Here is an 8376-nt window from a genome sequence, read left to right on the forward strand (position 1 = left end):
TCGTCTTTACGGACTCTATTGACTGGTGGTAAATGGTCCTTTTCTATAGGCACATATGTATGTAGATTCTTTTTGGGAGAAGAAACAAACAAACAAACAAACAAACAAACAAACGAACAAACACCTCCAAATCTGTACATAAATTCGCACTCGAACTCCTCCACAATATGGGAGCAGTTCGATCGATAGTAGTTACTTATTTAGATACCGAAAATATTTCGAGTTCAAGATCGAGAACTCGTGATACTTTTGTCACAGATTATGCGGCAGAGTAAACGATTCTTGAACCGATTCAGTTATACCGAACCATCCTATCAATTTGCAAAGCGAAAAAAGTAATGACGTTATTTTTATAGTTTCTCATATTTGCACGATTGTTACGATGGTTCAAACTGTTTGTATGTATCATATTACGCGTAACACCTTCAACGTTGAACGAAAATATAAGATCGCGTACGGATCGTGACGACACACACACACACACACACACACGCACGCATGTACACGCACGCATGTACACGCACGCATACACCAAATTCTTTTTTCCTTAAACTCGCTTTTATTCGTATCCCCACTATCGCGGGCTTACTGCGCAAACCCTCCCCTCCCCTCCCCTCCCCTTCACCTTCTCAATCCCGTGCCCAATGCTTAATTCTTTCATTCTCGTTTCTCGTGTCGTCTATTGGCCCGTAATTTGAGTTGTCCTGTCTGTCTTAAATTGCCCTTACGCTTATGCGCTTGTCCTTGCGCTCGTCGCATCTCCATTAACTCTCCATTTACTCTACCGACCACCTGCCGAGAATTAAAACGGCGAACGGAATATAACGAGAAACACGTGTCGATGTGTTCTTCCGTTTGTGAAAAGTGACAAGTGAAAAGTGAAAAGTAAGCAAATTGAATGTAATCCGAACTAAATCGTCTTCGTTGAAATCGATTAAACCAACTTTGTCCCGAACGAGGGAAAGTTTCACGAAAGTTTCGTAAGTGATTTATTATCAATCACTGCCAATAGCTGAATAGTCTCTTGCGAAGATTGGACGCTTTGTTGACCGACTGACAAAAATTGTCGACACGGTAGAATAACGATATATATATTTTATAGTCACAGCGCGCTAACCGTCATATCATTAACATTCGGGTCGAAAGATCTAATAACGATAAAAAAACGTTCCGAACACTACGATTCGATAAGTTTCAATTTTACTTGCATCTTTTAGCCACTAGGTCTAAATTAAATCGTGAAGGCTGATAAGTGATTTAGCTTAAATATTCTTTACGTTTTGTAAATAAAGCGCATCAAAGAAACAGAAATTGTTCGTTTGTTCGTAAGCGTTTTCGTAGGCAATAACTTATTTATTATAAAACAAATGCAAGTGATTGTCCACTTTGAACATGTTATTGAAAAGGAAAATATGATACTAATAAAATTGGTCGATACAGACTAGTGTCATACGCGTACAGACAAACACAAGACGCGCACAAATGTAGATAACTAAAAAGTAATAATTATTATTGTCAAGTACTACATATACATATAAAGCGATATACAAAAGCGTTACGCAATATACGAGTAACGATTATTAATAAAAACAAAGAAAAAGTGATGTTGAACATACGAGTATTTTCCAAACTTTTTACGTTCTAGAAGTAATTCATGAAGATTTAAAGGAAAAAACAAACATTTACTTCCTCTTATCCTATTTCCCCTTACATTTAACAAGCTAGAGCTCAAGTTAAACGAAATAATATATAAGAGTCCAAAATAATCTTAGAGCTTCAGGTAATTTAAACATTATATCGGATATATTTAGAAATTTATAGTTTTATTGTAACAGAAGACAACGATCGATAATTATTTACAAAATTTCGTTCGTAAACAAACGATTTTCTTTTTTCAAGTATTCTTATTGAGAATTATGAATACAAAATAAAATTATATTAGTTTTTACGCTTACATGTAATTACCCGCAACCACCCTTTCCGCAACAAGTACGCTTAGGGGGTCGATATCCTCTAGAACCGTCGCCCATTAATGGGTTGTATCCTGTAATGGTCGGAGAATGTCAGAATTAACGCTATCGATCGATATCATTATTTTAAAATCATTATTTTCCACGTGTGTATTTACCCCCCCTTATAAATTTGTGTTTCTTCTCTGTAAAAGGTGGTGAATCGTTGTTCTTCTTTCCTGGTCTACCGTCTATGACATTATTGTCTAAGATTAATTTTGATATTCCTTTTGCATTTCCTTTCTGCTGGAAAACAGAATAATACACATATATTCTAAATCCATGTTGGTGCATTTCAAGTTAAGATTCGCAATTTACCTCTGTCCTTTCCTCTTCTGCCAACATACATTTCTGATAATATTCCTCTTGCATTTTTTGTCGTGAAGCTTCTAAACCTATGAGCCTTTCTCGCAACAGATCCGGATCTAAACGTATAATAAAATTAGGCAAGTACTTTTGACAAACATGACATAGCCATCTTACGATATTTACTCTTATGATATTTTGCTGCATATTCCTGTTCACTCTTTCTCAACTTCCAATTCGCATATTTTTCCAAAATGTACGGAGATGCCCACCAAATGCAGATTGTAATTCCAATTATATACCATCCAACGGATGCGATAGTACTCCATACTGTATCGATTGTCAAGATGTAATTAAATTAAATTAAATTAAATTACATTACTTTGAATTAAATATTTTTCAGTGTTTCAATGTCTTAAAAGGAATTCGTGCAACGACATCTTAAAACATAACGCTATCTAGTTAGTAATTATCAATTTTGATTAATAATTTGATACATCTTAACGATATAGCATATTTAGCATATATAGCATAATAAGAGATATTACGTTTAGATAAAAAAATCGCTGTCATTTTCAATTAAATGAAAATAAATAATTTGTTCGGCTTACTTTGTAAGAATATGTACATCGTAAGAAGTGAAATTTGGACTTGTTGATCTAGGTTATGTTTCATATCTATTTCACAAATATACATACCTGTTTTAAAATAAGAGATTTTAAATATTTCTCCAACGAAATAATCCATTTTCTGTCTCTTCTAAATAATGCGACACCTATGATTTTAAAAACTGTTAATGTTAATAAATCACAAACCACAAATATATTTGATAAATATTAAAATAAAGCGAATATGCAATCTATTGGTTTATAATATGAGAACATGCCAATCACTGTTCAGTTATATCTTATGTTTATATAGATTTTATCTAATAAAATATGGTAAAACGGCTATCGTTGTTTATAATTTCACGTATATTTAATTTGATGTACTAAATGTACATGTATCATTTCGATATAAAAAAAGGTTAATTTTCAAAATTTCCACAAATATCAGAATAGAAGAAGCAAAAACAGTTGTAACTATTTTCTTTATTCTTCTATTTTACCTGTTTTTGAATCCGGTTATTCATTCACAACACCCCGTCCGTGTGAACAAACACAACGTCCGTGATCACGATCGAAAATGTCCAAAATATTCCAAATGTCACTAGAAACGTAAACGATACAAATAGTCGGTACAAACAATCGATCGATACATTGAAATGTAACCTCATTCATGTTAATTTGTATATACATAGTACCTTTGATACTACACATATATGTATACATGATATTAATTACAAAAGCACACGTATGTAATAAATTATAATATAATAACGTATTTAATAATCATCATATGGTAACTTGGCAATAAATATTGTACAGTGTAGTATTTACAATATCATATATTACACGGTAATAACGTATAAAAAATTCAACAATTTTACAACACATATATTAGACAATTAATACATATAATTACATATAAATATTGGTAGAACAACTTTTCCTTAATAACCATATTTCTCGTTAAGACTTGTCTTTCCATCACCTGCTTGATCCGATGGCGGAATCCACATGGAATAATTATCTGCATGTATGTCTTGATCGCAGTACATTTTTCTTTGTTCCCGTCGATGTTTTTTCGTCATTTGGATGTTATGCTTTTGCTGCTCCTCGTGTTTCTCGGAAGATTCGTTTTTAATAGTGGTATTAGAGAGTTGCAATTTAAAATTTTCCTTACATAATGAATCATGGGATGGATTTGAAATTGATTCATCATCGTCGTCACTATCCACTTCTTCTACAGCTGCTGCTGTATTTGTGTCGGAATTTGCATTTGATTCGAGTAATTCAGTATTGGTAGTTACATACTGCTTTGTTTGTTTCACCTACATAAACATTCCATAAAGGTAGTAGAGTATTGTGGGCAGATTAAATGCGGACAAAGTAAATATTTACTTACCTTTTTGCCGCAAAGTGAGGAGTTATAAATTTTCTTTCGTTCTACTGGCGCGTTTTGCATAAGATGCGCGACTGCTTTAGCCTGACTAATATTTTGATCCATAGTATCGTGGTAAGAAAGAGCTGGTAAATTTGCAGGCTGTGTCAAGTTTAACAGTTTAATCAAACTTGCCTCTTCTTTTCGAAGATTTTGTAATTCCAACTTCATCTTAGCAATGTCACTTTTAGTTAAAGCAAACGAACTTAGACTTGACATAAAAGCGTCTAACGCATCTTCTTCGGTCGTATCATTCTTCGCGCTACTAGCACTCTGCCAATTTTCAATCGAAGTTGACAACTGTGATATTCGTTTTGTAACTTGCTTATGTTTTTCGAGCTAAAATAATAATACCAACGACATTTTTATTTAAATGTTGATTGAAAGTTGCGAAATTGGTGAAGTATTTGCTTCGACTTACCAAGGAATCATACGTTTCTGCTTTTTCTTCCAATTTTCCAGCTAATCTCATTCTCTGTTCACGCTTCCTTTCTATAGAGCCTGTTCTATCCAAAAAATTGTCTTCGTCCGAGTCATAATAATCTTCTGCTTCCCAATTCCTCGTCTTCCTTTTTCTTGCTTCTGTACATATATGTATAAATAAATTCTAAATAAATAAAAAAATAAAATAAAATTCTCTTTTACAATAACCGACCGTTAAACAAAACGGTTTATTTTTACAAGACGATAAAGTTAATTAGTAAAGAGGCATCTGTGTTCAAGTACCGGAGCTCGTCTAATTTAAAAGATGCGAGGAGCGTGTTCCAGATTGGGTTCAGATGGAAACCGATGTCCTTGTTCATATTGTTTGGACTTTGTCTGGTTTTCATGTGAACACAATCTGGAACACGATCCTCGCATTTTTTTAGTCAATCAGCTGAGCAATTAATAGCGCCGGCTAATTCAGCAACACCGATGAACTGGAACATGAACATCACCGTTCCAGTACATGAATGCAGGTATCTTGTTATAGAGAGGGATCACCGCCATCACAGACATCAGCTTCAATGCATATTTAAATGCTGAAAAAGCTAATTGCATTGCTGGCAAAAGGTCGAAGATTTCTGCCCGAAAGCCCCGAACAATGTTGTGTACAACAGTATTAAGTATAGATATGAGTACAAAATATAACGGTATAAGTATGAAAACAGAAGTTAATGTTCATTATAAAGAATTTTATAAACATTATTCTTACCGTGATTTGCTTGCCTTAATAATCCATATTTATCTAAAATTTTGCAAGCTTCTAATGCGCATTGTACAACTGCTTCTTTCTTTTTACCTTTTACAAGGGCTTCTGCTCTCGTCGAATGTCCGACGATATCTTCAGTGGGGAGACTAAATTTTTCACGAGATTAAGCTAATCGTATCATATATTTCTTTCACATTGTTTTCATATGTATGAAAATACTTACTCTACCCAACACAAAAACTGTCCAAATCCCTTTTCTTCTGTTTGATAATGGAGGTCATATCCTTCTCTTTCAAACCATCCTCTAAGAGTTTTCTTGGGATCTTCTAAAACTAAATCGTCATCCGTAATAGAAGCATAGGGATTTTCTTGAAGATCTGTTTCTTCGTCTGCATCTTCTCCCATTCCCCAATCAATGCCTTCACTTTCCTTTTCTTCGATGGATGCTTTACCTTTGTCTTCCATGCACTGTTTTTCCAACTGGGACGCTCTCATTCCCTAGAATATTTTCGTTTCATCTTATATTTGCTTGAAAAATAACTGCATTAGTCGCATATGGAAGGAACAATGTTTGGATAAAAGAAGGAATACCTTTAACTCTGTTAAGCTATACGGAGATTCCTCTTCTTGGTCTCCTGGTGGAGCTTGTAAAATGTACTTTCTCTGGCTGCAACCAAATCTGAGCATATGACCTCCTTGTATCCTTACGTAAACATTAGGTTTTATGCGGTTCCCATTCCAAAAAGTACCATGAGTACTTCCTAGATCGTATACATAGAAACCTTTATCGTTTTCTTTGTCTTGTTCAGATCTGTATTGTAAAACTGCATGATATCTTGAAATAGTAGGATGAACAAGAGATAAATGGCACAAAGGTAAACGCCCAACAAGATAGAAATTTTGTTCGTTGAGTGAAATTGTCTCGATGATCATTCCAGATTTGAGTACTTCCATCATATAATTCCCTTCCGGCTTTCCTCCCCAAGATGGTTCTACATACGGGAAAGGTTGATCTTGCGAATGTTTTTGAGATTTTATATCACGCTCTGAGCTTTTGGAACTTTTATATGTCGGACAAGAACGTTTTGGACCAATTAATACAGTCGGTTTCTTGAAAGTTGCAATATTATCAACATCATTGAGACCTTTAGACAAGTCATTTGTTGAATATTCTTTCGTCGAAGCTGCAAGCTCTATGCTATTTTCCGATGTATCGGAAGAATTAGAGACGTTAGTAGTAGGCAGTATTTCTACATTGTTTACTTCAGCTTGTATATTGCTTTCATCATTGTTGAAATGAATGTTGGGCATAAGGTTGTGTGACGTAGTTTCCATAGTTTTTATCGTTTGTAAAAAAGAAATAAAAGGCCAATATTAAACGTTGTAGACAGTTGTCAGTTTCCGGGAAGAAATTAAAACTTCTTCCAATTAACTTTAAACCGACACCAGTCAACGTCAACGTTCGTTTATATAACCTGAACTGACTGTACATGCAATAACCTCAACTAACCTTGTATACGTATTAACTAAAAACTCGAGGTGCACGCTGCATGCGTGAGTCGTGAAACTGGCATTGTATACAACGATTGCCAACTTACGGAGATAAAAGAAAATGAAATACGACATATGTAATATAATATGAAATGTATGCAGATATGTACATCACGATATAATTATGAACTCTATTTTCATCGAAAGAAATTACAGATATTTGTTTTTCTGCAGAATTATTTATTAGTATTTGAGGAAAAGGATGGTAAGAACGAAAAGAATGGAAATAGTTTCTTTCAACTTTATTAAAATATTGTTTTTTGTTGAACCGAGAAACATGTCGCACTAATGAAAAATACGCGATATCACGGTGTGGAAGAATTAGAAATAAAACGCAAATATCATTGGATAATCACGAAGAAAAATACCGATGAACAATAATATCTTGATATCAGCACTTGTCGCAGATACATACGTTCGATAACGATGATCAGTTTATTTACTATGTATGCTTTCGTTTTTTAGCATGAATGTTCTTAGCTCGTGCAAAGAAAATCCGATACAAACGCAATTAAGTACATATATATATACATATATACGCGAGACGCGATCGAAAGTACGATTTGGCTGTTTAACACGTTAAGCGTACAAAGTTTCCTATTTCAATTCTAATAATGATTCGTCCCAGGTACAACAAAATCGTAGTTATGTACAAATCATCTACGTACATACATACATGCGTACATACTTATACATGTACACGTACGTATGTATGCGTATATGCACGTATATGTGTATATATGTATAATGTAATTATAAACGGTAGGAATACTCGATCCTTTTGATTTCCAGTATCCGACTAAAAATATCGATAGCTGACTTGAAAGTTGAACAGCATTTCCCTGAAAAGTTTAAGATGTCAGGACGATATCATACGCATTTCTTATCTTATATCACATTTGTAATTCGTAAGCCAGGGTTGTCCACGGGAGAGATCCTTTTCTATTTACGTAGTCCCCATACTGCTTTTATAGGGCGAAGGGAGTACATTATGAGAAACTGGGAGACGATTCTTTCGGTCATATTAATTAATCACACGTCGCCATGGTATCCACATAGTAGTCGCGATGGTATCCATCGAGAATGAAAACGACACGAAACGAAACGAAACGAAATTGCACGTGATAGTTTGCGTAGGCAAGTCTATCGTAGTAGTAAGGCATCGTCTCGTTTCTTTCCTTTCTCTCTCCTTTTTTCTCTTTTCACGTTTCTTAACAGCCTGACCCCTTCCCTTCATTCCTATTCCCTCGAGCTCACTCTCCCCCCCCCCCCCCC

At 34.6% G+C, this 8376-nt stretch overlaps 2 protein-coding genes across 2 annotated transcripts; both read right to left on the reverse strand.

The window, feature by feature from the left end:
- Positions 1–1961: 1961 nt before the first annotated feature.
- LOC100750205 lies at positions 1962–3062 on the reverse strand. Its single transcript, XM_024369826.2, has 5 exons — positions 3014–3062; positions 2502–2645; positions 2328–2434; positions 2129–2255; positions 1962–2044 (listed from the first exon to the last, which is right to left on the reverse strand). The coding sequence occupies exons 1-5, from the start codon at positions 3060–3062 to the stop codon at positions 1962–1964; spliced, it is 510 nt and encodes a 169-aa protein (XP_024225594.1).
- Positions 3063–3066: 4 nt separating this feature from the next.
- Positions 3067–7141, reverse strand: LOC100744858 (kanadaptin). The gene is made up of 8 exons (XM_003491876.4): positions 6142–7141; positions 5774–6048; positions 5554–5696; positions 4780–4940; positions 4323–4697; positions 3840–4248; positions 3424–3524; positions 3067–3090 (listed from the first exon to the last, which is right to left on the reverse strand). Exons 1-6 carry the CDS (start codon positions 6883–6885, stop codon positions 3868–3870), a joined length of 2079 nt encoding a protein of 692 aa, XP_003491924.1. The 5' UTR covers positions 6886–7141; the 3' UTR covers positions 3067–3090; positions 3424–3524; positions 3840–3867.
- Between the last annotated feature and the right edge of the window lie 1235 nt (positions 7142–8376).

This window comes from Bombus impatiens, unplaced genomic scaffold, assembly GCF_000188095.3.
Source record: "Bombus impatiens unplaced genomic scaffold, BIMP_2.2 scf_0640, whole genome shotgun sequence".
In the NCBI taxonomy this organism is placed as follows: Eukaryota; Metazoa; Arthropoda; class Insecta; order Hymenoptera; family Apidae; genus Bombus; species Bombus impatiens.

What these genes read in the sequence shown, in the direction of transcription:
- LOC100750205 (XM_024369826.2), bottom strand. Translation starts at nt 3,062, where the DNA reads ATGGATTATTTCGTTGGAGAAATATTTAAAATCTCTTATTTTAAAACA. An exon ending in AATCTCTTATTTTAAAACAG is followed by an intron (nt 2,646 to 3,013) that starts GTATGTATATTT and finishes CAATCGATACAG; the next exon opens with TATGGAGTACTATCGCATCC. An exon ending in TGCAGCAAAATATCATAAGA is followed by an intron (nt 2,435 to 2,501) that starts GTAAATATCGTA and finishes TTATACGTTTAG; the next exon opens with ATCCGGATCTGTTGCGAGAA.
- LOC100744858 (XM_003491876.4), bottom strand. Translation starts at nt 6,885, where the DNA reads ATGGAAACTACGTCACACAACCTTATGCCCAACATTCATTTCAACAAT. An exon ending in ATTAAGGCAAGCAAATCACG is followed by an intron (nt 4,941 to 5,553) that starts GTAAGAATAATG and finishes ATATATGTACAG; the next exon opens with AAGCAAGAAAAAGGAAGACG. An exon ending in CCTCACTTTGCGGCAAAAAG is followed by an intron (nt 4,249 to 4,322) that starts GTAAGTAAATAT and finishes ATGTTTATGTAG; the next exon opens with GTGAAACAAACAAAGCAGTA.